A 15548-nucleotide genomic window follows, 5' to 3' on the forward strand; every position below is an offset into this window, starting at 1 on the left:
TTAGCGAGTGACAGAGGCACATTAATGCTGGAATGTTAGGACTCTGGCTTCCCAGAATGTCACAAGTTTAACCTCCGGGGATGGCGGAACGTGGCGTTGGCAGCATCAGCTTTACCAGGCAGTTAGACTGGAGAACATCGGTGACGGACAAGCAGGTGTCCAGTGCCTCCTGAGACAGTGCACCGGGGACACGGCCCCTTCCCTGGCTCCTCCGCCAGAAGTGTGCAGGGGAGCCGAGCCATGAGCAGACACAGGACAGAGCCAACCAAGGGCTGTTCCAGCCACGGCCAATCATCTTCAAAGGGCCAGGGACACAGAAGTCCCGGAGGCCAACACAGACTGAAGGAGGCCAAGCAGATGTGACCACCATTTGCCACGTGTGCTATGGACGGAGTGGGAAGACGGAAGAACGCAGCCTCTGGAGGCACAGGGACGCTGGTAAGTGCAGTCGTGGGTGGGAGATCGGACAGCATCCCTTCCTCAGTCAGGTTTCCTGAGTGATCTTCAAGATGCAGTGACCGGGAGGATGTCTTCATTCTTCCCCCAGGACAGGGACTGAGCCCAGGGGTGCTGGGCAAGTGCTCCCCACTGAGCCACGGCCCTGCCCCTCGTTATTCTTAGGATTTAGGAGTCAAGGGGTTGAGGGTCTGCAACTCCCTCTCATGGTAGCCACAGTTATGATTCTGTGTTAAGGGCCAGTGTGGTGGTGCACACTGTGATCCCGGTGACTCCGGAGGCTGCAGCAGGAGGATCGAGCAACTTAGTGAGGCCCTAAGCAATTTAGCGAGACCCTGGCTCAAAATAAAATGAAAAGGGCTTGGGACGTGGCTCAGTGGTAAAGAGAAGAAAAATAACACAGGAGCCAGGTATCAGAATCACAGAAGACTAGATTTATAGGACTCCTGTTCCTCCGTTGGACACACAGATTCCAAGAAGGCAAAATTCCTAGAGCTATCAACTCAGATTCTGGTTGGGGTATGGATTAGAATACCAAAATGTTAGAATCCTGGAATCTTGGAACTTCAGACATTTAGTGTATTAGGATTATAGAACCTTAAATCTGTTGGCATAGTTATGCTATTTAGGGGTTTCAGAGATCAGGTTTCATTTGGAGAAACTGAGGCCCACAGGGTCACCCCTCGTCCATGTGCTACCTGTGTGAAAGTTAGAAAAAGGCTGTTTTTTCAAGACACTTATTTCCATGAATCGGGAGACTGTCCTAGTAAACATACAAATCTACAATGTCCACTATGAACAGAGCTTGCTCAGATACAAGGTCCTTGCACAGTGTGCAACCTCAACAACTATATTCAGCAGCCCTATCTGCCCAGACCAAGGCAGAGATTTGCCCAAGGAACTTAAATTTGTGCAGCATTGGGGATGGAATCCAAGGCCTGGTGCATTCTAGGCAAGTGCTTTGTCACTGAGCCACATCCCCAACCCTTTACTCTCTTACTTCCAACATCTTGGAGGTGAGGTCCCTTGCAGGTGAGAAGGTGGCCTCTGCTTCCTGTAAAGAGCACCTGAACTAACGTCCCTCCATGAAGGCTCAGGGTTTGAGCCGGGGGCAGTGTGGACCAGGCTGTGGGCAGGAGTGGAAGGGTGAAGAGACAAACCAAGGCAAGTCCCAGCATGGTGAGCACAGGTTCCTCAACTGCCAGGGGAGGCTAGAGGAGGAGGTCACCGGTGGCTAGGGATCCCATGCCAAGGGATGGTGGGACAGAGACCTGTGAGGAACTGCGCCTGCTCCAGAGGGGGCTAGGAGGGGCGGACGGGGGGTGACTGGGACCCTGGGCTGACTGAGGCACAGGGCAAGACCTGTGTGTGCCCGGAGCGAGTGAAGACGGGACATGAAGGGCGGGGGAGAGGGGGACTGGGTGACTGAAGGTCCTGCGGAGCCCCAGTGGCACAGCTAGAGATCCGTCAGGGAGAGAACCAGGCTGGGGTCACAGTGCAGTGGCGGAGCGATTGCCTGGCGCGGGTTAGGCCCTGGGTTTGATTCTCAGCACCGCATAAAAATAAATAAAATAAAGGTCCATGGACAACTAACACACACGAGAGCTCAGCACCAGGAAGAGAAGGGACAGAGAGGCGAGGGCTCCCGGGAGGCCGGGCGCAGCCGTGGGAAGCCCAGCTCCAGCGCCTCGGCGCCCTGTCGACCGTCAGGACTCTTCCCGCTCCCTGGCATTTCCCTGCCTCCCAGGGCCTCTCCCAGGCCTTCACAGGCTTTCTCCACTGCTGATGGTCACTGCCAGATCCACTGCTGGCAGGGCAGACACACGGCCAGTGCTGTTAACGTGGGAAGCAAAGACCCGGACGCGGACTGACACGCTCGCTGCAAAGCGCCCCGCCCGCCCGCGCGTGGCGGGTGAGCCCGGGACAGGAGGCGTCTGCGGGCCAGCGAGAGCCGGGATCTCGTCCGTGTCCTTTACCGCTGGGCGTGGAGTCCCTACCAAGGCCTCCCGCACACAGCGGGTGCTCAGCGGGAGCTCCTGGACGAGGGGTCTCCCAGGCCTACCCGAAGAGGGCTAAGGAGCAGAGGCAGTGACCGCGGTAGCGCGAGCCGGTCCCTCTTCTGGCACCGCTCAGCGCAGCGTCCATTCCGCAGCACGTTTTGATGTGTGTGGTCGTTCTCACCATTTTTGCAAGGTGAGTGCGGAGACTCTGCTGCCAGGTTCACGGTGCTGTGCCCACTGGCGCACAGTAGGTGCTCAGGAAGCTTCCACTTAAGGCACGGCGCGTGGGGGCGCGCTTGTTCTACCCGGTAGTGGCACCTGTGCTGGAGCCCCGCCTACACAAAACCAGGCCGCTGAGGGGCAGCGCCAGGACCAAGCCTGTCGTCTGAGTCACCACATGTGCTGAGTGCCCACTAAAGGCTAACCCTGCTGTGACTGCAGGGGACAGCCACTTACCAGGCAGGAAAACACTGAACCCAGCTGTTGGAGTCGGCAAGCGTGTATATAAGTTATGACCAGAGGGAGGGGGGGGGTAAGGGAGTCTCTGCTGGTTCCTTCGCCATGACAGATGCGCCTAGAATCGCCTCTGGCACAGACTAGCCACTGGGTAGATGGAGATAATGGGCGGCCTGGATCAGCCCGGTAATAAGATGTACACTAGAGCTGCAGCAGAGAAGGCCATACAGCTGACACCAGAAGCCAGCAGCGACACGGGAGGCAGTGTGAGGGCAGGACCTCATCTGTCTCCAAATCGGGTGCAGACTGGGCTCAGCACTTTCACTCTGAGCATGAGCACGGGGCTCTTATCCTCCCAGATACAGACACACAGTAAAACGACAATCATCAAACAGCATGGCTCCCAAACAGGAGGCGCAGATAATGAAAACCTCACCCTGCCTACTACTATGTGTGAGTGCCTGGGAGAGCGCCTGGCACACAGTAGGCTCTCCATGAACCTCACTTATTACTAGGATCCTGGGGAGATCTCCCTACAGGAAACAAAGCATGTAATAAAGCTCCTTCATTCAGAGGGCATGGCGGCCAAGCAAGAGCTGTGCGTGACTCCCAGGTGCTGGAGCAGCGGCCGGGGCACAGTCCCCACCTGCACAGCACCTAGGACAGGGGCCAGGATAGGTGGACACCCGCCCCCAAATCAAGGTTCTCTAAGCACCAGGGAGGGGCTTGTTCCATGACCACAACAGGGGGCAGGTCCCCAAGCCCACGGGGAGAAGAGGAATGGCAGGGGGCAGTCTGCAGGCAGCCAGGCTGTCCTGTCCAGCGGTGTGTGCCAAGGGCCCGGCCCAGTGTCTGACACAAATAATTCTGTCAAGAAGGAGTGGATGAGGGCCAGGCGCTGAGGCATGAGCCTGCAATCCCCCAGCTACATGGGAGGTTGACAGGTGGACCACCGGTTCCAGGCCAGCCTGGGCAACCTAGAGAGACTGTCTCAAAACAAAAAATAAAAAGACTATATAAGCAGGGTGCAGTGGTGCACGCCTGTCATCCCAGTGGTTCCTCAGGCTGAAGCAGGAGGATTGCAAGTTCAAAACCAGCCTCAGCACCTTAGCAAGACCCTCTCTCTAAATAAAAACATAAAAGGGCTGGGGGCGTGGCTCAGTGGTTAAGCGCCCCTGGGTTCAATTAATAATAATAAATAATAAATGAATGCATGCTGCAGGTGAGTACACAGCAGGGCAAGGGCGGCCGGGGACAGACCCGAGGCCATGAGCCCGCAGGCAGGCAGCGGCCGGCGCGGGCGCCCCCGGGACCCACCTGTACTCGTAGTCGGAGCCAGCCTTGGCCGAGCCGTCCTCCGTGCGGTAGTCCACGTAGAAGGTGCTGTTGCCCTCGCCGCCCTGGCAGGCCACGGACAGCAGCACCGAGCCGCAGTTCTCCAGGCAGTGGTACAGGCTGGGCTCGAAGAAGATGCGGCTGGCACCGTCGTCCTCGTCCTCGCCCGCGCCGTCGGCCGGGGCGGCTCTGCGCGAGGCGTCGGCCGCGTGTCGCCGCAGCACGTTGCCCGCGCCGGTCATCAGCCGCGTGGCCTGGATGCGGTAGAAGGCGCGGCTCTTCTGCTGGTGCAGCAGCGCGTAGTAGTTGGCGATGCCCACCAGCTGCTCCAGGTCCTTGTCGGGGTGCTTCTGCTTGAGGTCCTTGAGGATCTGGATGACCTCGCGCCGGCTGGCGTCCAGCTCGCGGGCCTCGGCGGGGCTCGGGCCCAGGCCGCCCAGCTCACCCGGCGCCTCGCCGCCCACGAACGTGCCGTCCAGCTCGATGCTCTTGGGCGGATCGCCCTCGGCGCCGATGATGATGCCGCTGCGCGGGTCGGTGCGGTAGCGCTTGTACACGTACTTGTAGAACAGCAGCCGCTTGTCGGCCATCCAGGCGAACACCACGCACACCGGGAAGAAGACCAGGGTCAGCAGCGCCTCCCACACCTGCGGGGGCCAGGCGTCAGCACGCGACCTCCGCGCCGGCAGGGGGCGCATCCCCGCCAGTCCCCAAGCCGCCGCTCAGGTCCGCGGCTCAACCCACTGGGCTCTCTGCCTCCTGTCTCTACCTCTCTGCCTCTCCCCACCCATCCACTCGCCCATCCATCCATCCACCCATCTACCTATCCATCCACCTACACACCCACCCATCCATTCACCCACCCACCCATCCACCCATCCACCCATCCACCCACCCTTCCACCCATACACTATCCATCCACCTACACACCCACCCATCCACCCACCCATCTACCTATCCATCCATCCATTCACCCACCCATCCCTCCATCCCTCCACCCGTCCCCTTTAACACACTGCTGATCATGCCCGGCTGCTCAGGTGCCAGAAGCTCACACATTCTCAGCCACCACCCTGTGGTTCCAGCCCCCGTGAAGGGCAGAGCCGGGTTCATCTGCCACTCTCACCCCTCCACCGTTTTCCTCCCCCACACCAGGGCTGCCCCACTTCTCCAGCCCCAGTCCTCCTCGGGGTCTGCTCTCTGCTCACAGCGTTCCCTCCACCGCCCCTGCTCCACCAGTGGCCACAGCCCTTGCCAGATCCTCCGTAGAACCTGCCTGGCCCCCAGGGGTAGGACTCTTGACTCCAAAAGAGGTTCAGGTTTGGATCATCATCTCCAAGCCTCTTAAATGAGTTTCCAAGCACAGACGAGGCCATCCCGAGCGGAGAGCTGGGCTCTACAGGGGGCTGGTGGCCTGGCCTCTCCGTCCATAAAACGGGGACATCTCCGAGATGGAATGAGCATATGCACGCCCAGCATTGCCTCCTGGCACTTGGGAACGCTCCAGAAGTGAAGTAACATGGTCATTATCATTGCCACTAGTCTGACTGTCTTGGGCTCAATGAGTTCCAAGGCTCAGCTGGCTCAGCCTGGGCACATTCAGGAACCACCCACCGAGGTTTGTCAGTGTGCCCTGCATGGTGACACACGCCTGTAATCCCAGACCTGGGAGGAGGATAGAGGTTTGAGGCCAGCCTTGGCAATTTAGGGAGGCTCACGCAACTTAGGGAGACCCTGTCTCAAAATTTAAAAAAGGGCTGGGGGTGTAGCTCAGTGGTGAGCACTTGTCTAGCATGCGAGAGACCCTGGATTTGCCACCCAGCACAGTGATAAAATGTAAAATGGCACAGGTCTGTAACCACAGTTACTCTGGAGGCTGAGGCAGGAGGATCACAGATTTCAACTTAGCAGGATCCTGTCTCAAAATAAAAAATAATAATTAAAAAAAGCTCAGAGGTGGGGGCTGGGGCTACAGCTCAGTTGGTAGAGTGCTTGCCTTGCAAGCACAAGGCCCTGGGTTCAATCCCCAGCACCGAAAAAAAAAAAAAATCTCAGAGGTAAAGTGCCTTTGGGTTCAATTCCCAGGACTGGAGAAGAATAAAAAAAATAAACAAAATGGTTAACTGAAAAATGCCCAGTTCAAACGCTACATTTCTTAGTGAAGATAAAGAAGGAAAGGCAGAAGGCAGTGACCGCTGGCTGGCCCCAGAAGCCCTTGCAGACGGGCCGGGCAGGGACACACCCCACTGTCCTGTGTTCCCCACGGCCAGAGAAAGGGCTCGAAGTCACAGGGGGAGCTGCGGACCTCCTCCCGAGGCTCGGTTGAGCACCACAGGGCTGCGGAGCCTGGTCACTGGAAGGAGTCCCGGCTGGGCGAACTGCCCTGCAGCTGAGGGGCAGGCGCCTCTGACAGGCTCACTGTCCCCCCAGGGTCCTTGCTGAGAATGGGCACGGGGGATGCCCACCTGGCAAGGGCGCTGAGACACCCTGGGTCTCCGCAGGCGGGAAATGAGTTGGGGGTGGGTTGGCACGATAACCTGGAGGGAGGTCATGACCCTTGACCTCTGGCCACTCCTGGACATGTCTACATAACAGGACTGCCTGTCCTGCCTCCCTTCAGAAGGTCCCATGGACACCCAGGGTCATGAGGCCGTTCCTAACAGTGCAGACCGAGACGACGGCCAGCGTGGACAGCTATGGACGCGGGAAGCCCGCTGCACAGGCAAGTTCCTGAACGGGAAGAGCAGCTGTTGAAGCCTTTGCGAAGCGACGCAGCCATGATCCGAGCAGCCCCGAGACCTCGGCACCATGATGACCCCACTTTCAGGTGGGGAACGTGAGACACAGAGAAGGTAAGGGACTTGCCCAAGGTCACACAGCCAGAGAGAAGCAGAGGTGGGATTTGACCCTAGGCCTCTGACTTTAGGAACCAGTAGCGTAAAGAGGACGTAACAAAATATCTGATGTAAAAATGGGGCATTGGAGTTGGGAACGGCAGCACATGCCTTGTCATCCTAGCGACTCAGGAGGCCGAGGCTGGAGGATCAGAAATTTGAAGCCAGCCTTGGCAACTTGTCCAGATCCTAAGCAACTTAGCTAGGCCCTGACTCAAGATGAAAAATGAGACGGGCTGGGCTGTGGCTGGTGGGAGCACCTGGGTTCCATCCTCGACACCACAAATAGATACATAAATAAACAGCATTGGATATATAAAGTCAAGGCCCCTTTCACAGATCAGATGTGAAAACTGAGGCCCAGAAAGGGTACAGGCTTTGTTCGAGGTCACACAGCATTTGTGGAGAATGGCTAGAGGTCGACTGCTCCTCCCCCTCTTGGGATCACTGCTCCCGCAGGAAGTGGCAGCACCTTATCTCATGTCACTTCTGCACGGAAACGTCTGTGATTCTGGTCTCCCTAGTGCTGCTGGAGGAACCGGGTGGCTGCCTCCCTGCCCAGGGCCAAGGTGTTCTGCCTCCCTGCCCCCAGGTGTCAGCCGGCTCCTTCTCAGAGGGCCGCCTCCTGCCCGTACGTCTGGATCAACTTGGGAAGACGGCCTCCGCTCAGCAGCCCCTGAAGACCACGGGACGCCCTCCCGGCACTTTCACCTGGTGGCCAGGACACTCAGCCATGGAGTCTGGGTCTCTCCCCCTCAACCCTCTAGGGTGCCACCGTCGCCCCGTCCCCAGTCCCGCCTGAGTCCCCGTCTGCCCTGCGCACCACCCTAAAGCTTCAGATCCTGGGGAGGAGACACCAGCTGGCAGAATCTGAGGGCTGGGGCAGGTCCCGCCCCGGGGACCGGGGACCGAAGCCCAGCGATGCCAATGAATCATGCATGTGTGGAGGGAGGGGCATGCAAACGAGGTGGCCTCGGGCCTGGGAAACAGATCCGAGCCAGGCCTGCAGAGACCCGGGCAAATGTGAGGCAAATGACCTGGGACGCAGGTGTCCACGGGCAGCCAGCTCTGGGCTCCCTCTCGCTGCTGGAATAAACCGTGCGAGCGGATGCCGGGCTGTGTGGACGCCGGAACACGCTGCCCCGAGCAGCATGAATCACCTCGACACCAGAGACCCATCTGAATAATGCAGGAGCCCAGCAGCCGGCTGCGTGTCTGGCAGACCCGGCTGAATTCCGCAGCAGCGGCAGGCCCGCAGGCAGGCCGGGGAGGCCGTGTAAATCGCGCCCAGTTACCCGGGCCAGGTAGCACCGCCAGAAAACAGGAGGCTGGCGCGAGCCGTGGCTGTGGCCTCAATGATGCAGATGGACCAGCACGCGGAATACGTCACGCAAACAGCGCGAGGCTTGGTAAGGCCGCCAACACACCGGGTGTGCACCGCACAGATCGCAGGCGCTGGCACACACGCTGCCCTGTGGAAACGAACCCTCTGGGGGGTGCAGTGGAAAACGGCCAGTCCCGCTCCCCGGCGGATGACCGCTGGCCGTGCCTGCTCTGCAGACGTGGTTTGGGAGCTCCAGCAGGACCCCAGCCTGACTTCCCCTCTGGGGCTCAAGCACCTTGTGCAGTGTCTGACCTGCACAACCACACCTGGCGGCCCTCAGATGCGAGCATGCACTTTTGCAGACGTACAAATGAGCACCGCAGGCCCAGAGCCATCCCTGCGGGCTCTGCCCCGACACAGGCACCACGGGCTGGGTCCTTGCTTACCTGGACCACGCCCGGGGAGAAGACGGCCAGGATGAGGTACAGCCAGACGTAGGCGAAGATGCTCCAGGAGGCAGTGACGAAGAAGACCCTGAGGTGCTTGATCTTGCGGCTCTCCCCGGCCGGGATGACGTAGACGCACACGGCGATGACCACGAACATGTTGAAGGCGGCGCTGCCCACGATGGTGCCCGGGCCCAGCTCGCCGGCCTGGAAGTTGTGGCCGCAGACCTCGATGACGGACAGCAGGATCTCGGGCGCCGAGGAGCCCAGGGCCATGAGCGTCAGGTTGGACACCGTCTCGTTCCAGATGCGCACGGTGCCCACGCTGGTCTCGCCGTTGGCCTTGGTGATGGTGATCTCCTTCTCCTTGGACGTGATGACCTCGATGGACGCCATGAAGCGGTCGGCGATGATGGACACGCCCAGGAACATGTAGACCATGGCCACGAAGTAGACCACGGCGCGGGCCGCCTTGTCGCCCAGGGAGGGGTCGTCCGGCTCCCACACGGGCAGCAGCACGCCCGGCTGGCAGCGGCTGGAGCCTCGGCAGCCCCCGGCGCCCGCGTCGCTGTCATTGGCCGGGCGCGGCGGCAGGGAGGGGGTGGGGGTCGCCGCCCCGGAGCACGGGGGCGCCCCCAGGAGGAGCGCCACGCCCACCAAGGCCAGCGCAGCCATGGGGCGCCGCGGGGTCCTGGGGGAGGAGGAGGTCCGGGTGAGGGGAGCCGGCACTGCCGCTCGCGGGGTCTCGGGAGGGGGCTGAGGGCCGACCCGCCAGGGAGACACGCAGGGAGGCAGACCCGAAGGAAGAGGCCCGGGACGAAGGAGGCGCACAGAGGACCCGCAGCGCCACGTGGGAAGGTAGGTTGGCCTAAGCACCTGGGGAACGCATCGTGCGCCCTGAGACTCAGCGGCCCCGTCCCCTCCTAGGAACCTACCCAAGAGAAATAGGGCCACGTGTCCACCAAGAGGCACCTACGAGAGTCTTCATGGCAGGTTTACTGATAATAGCACCAATCCTGAAACGGCCCAGACACCAGTCGGCAGCAAGGCAGACACAGCAGAAGGCTCATGGTGGAATAGTATACAGCCCCGAGAAAGGAGGGGAACGTGGATGTGCGCGACAACAGGAAGAAGCCCGTAGAGGAAGCAACGGATGACGGAAGCCAGGCACAGAAAGAGCACTGTTTAATCTGGTGTGAATGGTGGGGGGCTGGAGCCCGAATTTGTTAGGCGATTCCAGTGGTTGTCAGCTTGGCCCCCAGGGGGCTTCTCTTGGGTCTAAGGGGGCTGGGCAGCGGCTGCTGGAGTTTCCCCCACATCCCTCCCTGCAGCTGTCAATCTGCCCAGCATGGCCGGGTCTCTGCTCTGGCTTCTCCCCAGGCTCCCCCCACTGCCCAGTTCCTCACAGCCGTGGCCCCCAGGCCCTGGTGGGTGTGGGGTCCTCCTGCCCCACGCGCTTCCCATGGCCCGTCTGTGCTTTGGGCAGACATTTCTGTCGTGTGCGGCTCTCTTTTAAAAACACCTGTTAGCACAGGTCCTCTGCTCAGACCCCTCCATGGCTGCTGCTTCAGAGCGCCGAGTCCTTTCTCTGGCCTGTAAGGTCCTGCATGTCCTGGCCTCCCCTCGCTGCCCGCTTCGCCTCCCAGCCTCTCCTCTCGCCCAGGGTGCTCCAGCCACACTACCCCTCCTCACTGCTCCTGGGATGCACCAGACACGTCTGTTCCTCAGGGCCTTTGCACCTGCTGCTGCCCTTCCTGGAACACACTCCTCCACACATCCACTAGCCTTCCACCCTCTCCCGCTTCACTATCCACTCTGATGTCACCTTACCTGAATCTCTATCCAGAAGGACACCATCCCCCTGGGGGAGTCCCCACCCATTTCACAGATGAGAAGATCAAGGCTCAGAGAGGTTAAATAACTTGCCCAAAGTCCCCCAGCACCAACTCTGTGGCTCCCAGGTTCTTGCTACAAGAGGGGCTCCAAGCCTGAGCTCCTCTGCCCCGCCCTCGTGTTGCCATGGTAACCCAGTGCCTGTATAAGGAGGAGGGAGGGAAGGAGGGAGGAGGTGTCATCTGGGCCTCCACCCTCTCAGACCTCTCTCTCTGCCATCAGCCTTAAGTCTCCCTGTAACTTCCAATTCTGTCTAAAAAGTTCCTCTGGGAGTCTAACCCACAGCCTGCCCCCAACTCCCACCCACATACCCATGGGCTGGGAGCTGCTCCTCTGGGGGAGGGAGGCAGAATGTTGGCAGAACTTCTCCAAAAGGAGCGGGAGTGTGTTGAGGCAGGGGCGGGGAGAGGGGTGGCCCTTAAAGGGCCACTGCACAATTAGCCCCCTCGGCAAGGCCCCCAGTGATGCTAATTATCAGCCCCCTAATTAGCAACGACTTAGGCATAATTACAGACCCACCAGGATCCAGAGCAAACACTTAGGCTCGCTCCCTCCTCCCTCCTCCACGGGCCACCAGGGAGTCAGAAATCCTCCAACACATCTGACCCTTTCTCTGGGAGGGGGCCGCAGCCTGGGAAGTCTACCCCAAGTCTAACCACCTGTCTCTGCTGCCGCGGCCTCCAGGGAGACCAGGGTGGGTGCACGGAGCCCTGCTCCCTGCACGGCTGCCACGGTGGCCCCCCAGCCCTCTACCTGCAGCCGGTCCCTCTCGTGGGCCTGGGGAGGAATGACCAAGAGCCTGCGGCTCCTGCAGCTCGAGGCTCCCCTCGGCCTCCGGTCCAGCAGTGGCCCTGGAACCTAATCTGGGTTCAGCCTGCAGGGGCCACAGGATCCTGAGCCTGGGGAGGGCGCGTGGGCAGATGGCAGGCACCTCGAGGGGCCCCAGGGAGGCAGCAGCCAAGATCTCGGGTTATCTCTCTCTGGCCTCGTGGGCCCGTGGCCAGCTGGGTCAGCGGTGAGCACCCAGCTCCTCCTCACACGCCCAGGGGCTCCGCAACTGCAGGCCGAGGGGCGGGTCCCTCTGGCTGCCCACAGAGTGGGCGGGGCAGGGGCTCCGTGGAGCTGGGGGCAGGGCAGGTGTCCCAGCCTGGGGCGCACACAGCTCGGCGTGGGCTCCCAAACACCAGGGGCTCACCTGAGTCTGGAGGAGGGACGGGCTTAGCCAAGTCAGGGAGGGCAGGGAGGGAGAGTCCAGTGTGGGACTCCTGACCCGGTGATCTCTGAAGCCATCTGGAGTCCCCACATGTCACTGTCACGCGGGCGGGGGCCTCACTCGCAGCCAGGAAGGCGGGGGACACCCGGCCCCAGCTGTGGGCTCACACCTCCCCCTGGTCACTCACTCTCGCCCACCTTCCACAGGGCCTTGTCCCTCAAGGAAGGAAGAGGACACCTGAGCATCTGGACTCAGAAGGGTCCTCTCAAAGTCCCCAGGAGGGGGCGGGAAAGCCCTTGTAATCACCCTGCTGTCAGGTCTGAGACTGGCATGCCTCCAGAGGGGTGGAAGTGAGACAGTGGGAAGGACCAGTATGATCTGACCCAGCACCTAGTGCTGTGCCTGGAATACCAGTCATTCAGTAGTTGTCAAAAGAGTGAATAAGTCAAGAACTGGACAAACAGCAAGAGGCGTGGAAGTTAGACTGTAGGAAGGACTGGTCCAGTTTATTCGAAGAGGAAAGGAAAAGCTAGACAGAAGAAAGAACTAATCAGTCCAATCTCTACTACAAAGGTTGCAGGTTAGACTGCAGGAAGGACCAGCCTCTGAATGCCAGCGACAAGGCAGGGGAGGGGCTCTGTCTTGGGGAGAGATGGGGCGGATGCCGGCTGGGAGGATGGGCGGGAGCTCCGCTGAAGAGGGGAGAGGAGTTCGGGGGACTCCAGCCTGCCGGGGAGCCCACTCTGCGGGGGACCTTCTTCCTCCAGGTCTCCCTCTGCCAGGGGCGGAGGCAAAGGTGTGTAGGAGGAGTGACTGGCTCCCAGGGAGAGGAGGAACAGAGACCCGGGGACAGGGAGACAGGCGCAGACGGGAGACAGACTCAGAATGACGAACAGACGGACAGACAGACGGACAGGGACCAGGAACGCGGAGACCTGAGCGACAGAGAAACACAGAGATGGCGCAAGCGGAGGGCAGCGAGCGGGGGGACTCGAAGTCGGCACCGGAGTGCACGGGGACCGGGCAGGGGGACCCGGCGAGGGCCGGGGAGCGAGGCAGCAGGGATGCCGGGCCAGGCGCGGGGGACCCCGAGCGCACCAGGCGCGGGGAGGCGGCGGCGGCCGGGGCCCCGGGGCCCTGCCCACACCCGGTCCCGGCACGCGTGCGGCCCCGGCCCCCGAGTGCAGCCCCGCGGGGCCGCCGGCGCCCCCAGCGTCCCCGTCCCACGCCCCGCGCTGGATCGCTTACCTGCGCCTGCAGCCTGGGGCAGGTCCCCGGCACTGGGCTGGCAGCGGAGGGCGACTCCGCCGGAGGCAGGGAGAGCGAGAGAGGAGCGGAGCCTGGAGAGGGAGCCGCGCCGGAGCGGGGACAGGGGAGGGGGCCGGAGGGGGAGGAGCCGGGAGGCGCGGGGCGGGGCCGGAGGGGCGGGAGGCCGGGAGGGGAGGCAGCCCGAGCCTCCGACCCAGACTCCGGGTTCAGCACCAGAGGCCAGGGACAGCAGCGGAGGGCGCTGTGGGAGAGTGGGGGAGCGTGTCCGTCTGTGAGGCACCCCCGTCCGCCTCCGAACACACACGGCCAGTCTCCGACCCATACATGGACCAAGAGACGCAAAAGCAGCCACAAATAGTTACAGGCTCACAGAAGGGGGGGCAAGAATGTTTGGCCAGTCGATCTAAATTTGCACAGGGCGCCTGCGCAGTAACCCGCACAAAGAAGGCCGGAAACAACCACAAAGGCACCCATTAATAATAATAACAACGGCTGCCATTCACACAGCCCCCACCACGTGCCAGGCACCGTTAGGACATTTTTTTATAACTGCCTGACACATGTTGACACAACTGGCTCCCGTGCCAAGTCTGGGAGGTAGATGCTATTATTAGCTCCATTTCACAGGTTGGGAAACTGAGGCCGGGATGGTGAAGGGCAGCTCTGGCTCCAGGTCCCTCAGCCGCCACGCTCCACTGCTGCAGGCTGAGGTCAGGGCAAGAGGTCAGGAAACTGCAAGCTTAAAAAAAGTCAGGAGGCAAAGTGCCAAGCCCAGGCAGGTGGCCCTGGCTCCTGAGACTCGAACTCCCAGCGCTGGAGTGGACCAGGCACAATCACAGACCGGCACCCTTGCCCCAGCCCCTCCCCAGGGTCCTGCTCTCCACCTCCCGGGGCAGGAGGTGATGGCCACACGCCAGGTCCTGGGAGCTGGGCCTCTGCAGGTGGGCAGCGGGGGAGGAAGTCGCTGCTGCCAGCGCCCGTGCCCACTGCCTGTCCTGGCGGGACAGCCTTGGGCCTGCTGCCAGGAGAGGATCCAGTTCCCTTCAACTTCCCACGCCTGGGCCTGGCTTCTGGGAGAGGGGATGGAGGCAGGGGAGGCTCCCACCTCCCAAAAACACCCTGGAGAGACTGGAGGCTGGCTCTCCTGTCAGTGCTGGTGCTGATTTATGGGTGGACTTCCCTAACAAGAAGCAGGGGCAGGTGGTCTGAATGGCCATGATACCCGTACCCCCACCACATATCCTCAGGAGCAAGCGTCCCACCCAAGCCCCGTGTCCCCAGTCTGGATCCTGCTCGGGAACCACGCCCCAACCCCGCTGACCCGGATTCTATTCCTGGCCGGTGGTGGGGGAGGGAAAGTCTGCTTCCGTCACTCATCACTCCTGCCTGCCTTCTGCCTTCCATGGTCCCTGGGAGGCAGGCCTCTGGTTCCTTCTCCTGGATCCACACAGGAGAGCACGGGAGGGAGCAGTTCCTAGAGCCACAGCTGGGGAAATCAGCCCGTGTGCAGCTCCTGGCTCCCCGAGTCCCTGGGCTTCTCCCATAGGTCCAAGCTCAGCCTCTGCGGCATGTCCATCCTGGGTTCTGTCAGTCTGGCTTTCACCTCCTCATTCTGCACTGGGACCTAAACTCCACCACTGCCAGGCACAGTGATGCACACCTCTGATGCCAGGTGCTGGGGAGGCGGAGGCAGGAGGACCTAGCTGGAGTACAGCCTCAGAAACTTAGCAAGACCCCATCTCAAAATAAAAAGATAAAAAGGGCTGGGATGTAGCTCAGGGGCAGAGCATCCTGGTTCAATGCCTAGTGCCACACGCTCTGCTGGGACCCAGCCTGGCCCTCTGTACCGTCGATTTGGGGGGTCCAGCCTCAGTATGATTCACAGGGTCTAGCCTCACCCTCTGCTGCAATTTGACCACGTTCTCCCACAAGAACTCCTTCTGCTCACAGCCTTTCCACTGGTGTCTCACCTCAGATTCAGAACTTTCTGCTGGGGTCCCCAGTCATCCCTACTGAGAGCTGAACTTAGTTCAACCTCAGAAGACTCCACAAGGGCAAACCGTTGGGGTCTAGCCTCAGACCCCCTTGCGTTTTACCCAGTACTCCCCAGTGGTCTAGTTTCCACTTTTCTGCTAAGGTAAGGTCTACCCTGGGATCCAATCTCTGTCCTGTTTCTGAGTCTAACCTTGGATTCTTTTGTCCTTAAAACCTCCTCCCTTGAATTTTCTAGGTGAATCCAGCATCCAACACAGAGCCTGGCAT

General features: G+C 60.7%; 1 protein-coding gene across 2 annotated transcripts in view; it reads right to left on the reverse strand.

Annotated features, from left to right (window-relative positions):
* The window catches only part of Slc8a2 (solute carrier family 8 member A2), a 28235-nt gene extending 14842 nt beyond the window's left edge, over nt 1–13393 (reverse strand). Inside the window, exons 1-4 of one of the 2 annotated variants that reach the window (XM_047527336.1) lie at nt 13266–13369; nt 9847–9927; nt 8912–9602; nt 4230–4894 (exon numbers count right to left, since the gene is read on the reverse strand). In XM_047527336.1, coding sequence (XP_047383292.1) covers nt 4230–4894; nt 8912–9602; nt 9847–9899 — 1409 coding nt within the window. In that variant the 5' untranslated portion in view covers nt 9900–9927; nt 13266–13369. Of the gene's footprint in view, nt 1–4229; nt 4895–8911; nt 9603–9846; nt 9928–13265 lie in introns of both variants that reach the window. The other variant, XM_047527337.1, reaches the window with a different exon arrangement.
* Between the last annotated feature and the right edge of the window lie 2155 nt (nt 13394–15548).

Source organism: Sciurus carolinensis, chromosome 16 (genome assembly GCF_902686445.1).
Source record: "Sciurus carolinensis chromosome 16, mSciCar1.2, whole genome shotgun sequence".
Lineage (NCBI taxonomy): Eukaryota > Metazoa > Chordata > Mammalia > Rodentia > Sciuridae > Sciurus > Sciurus carolinensis.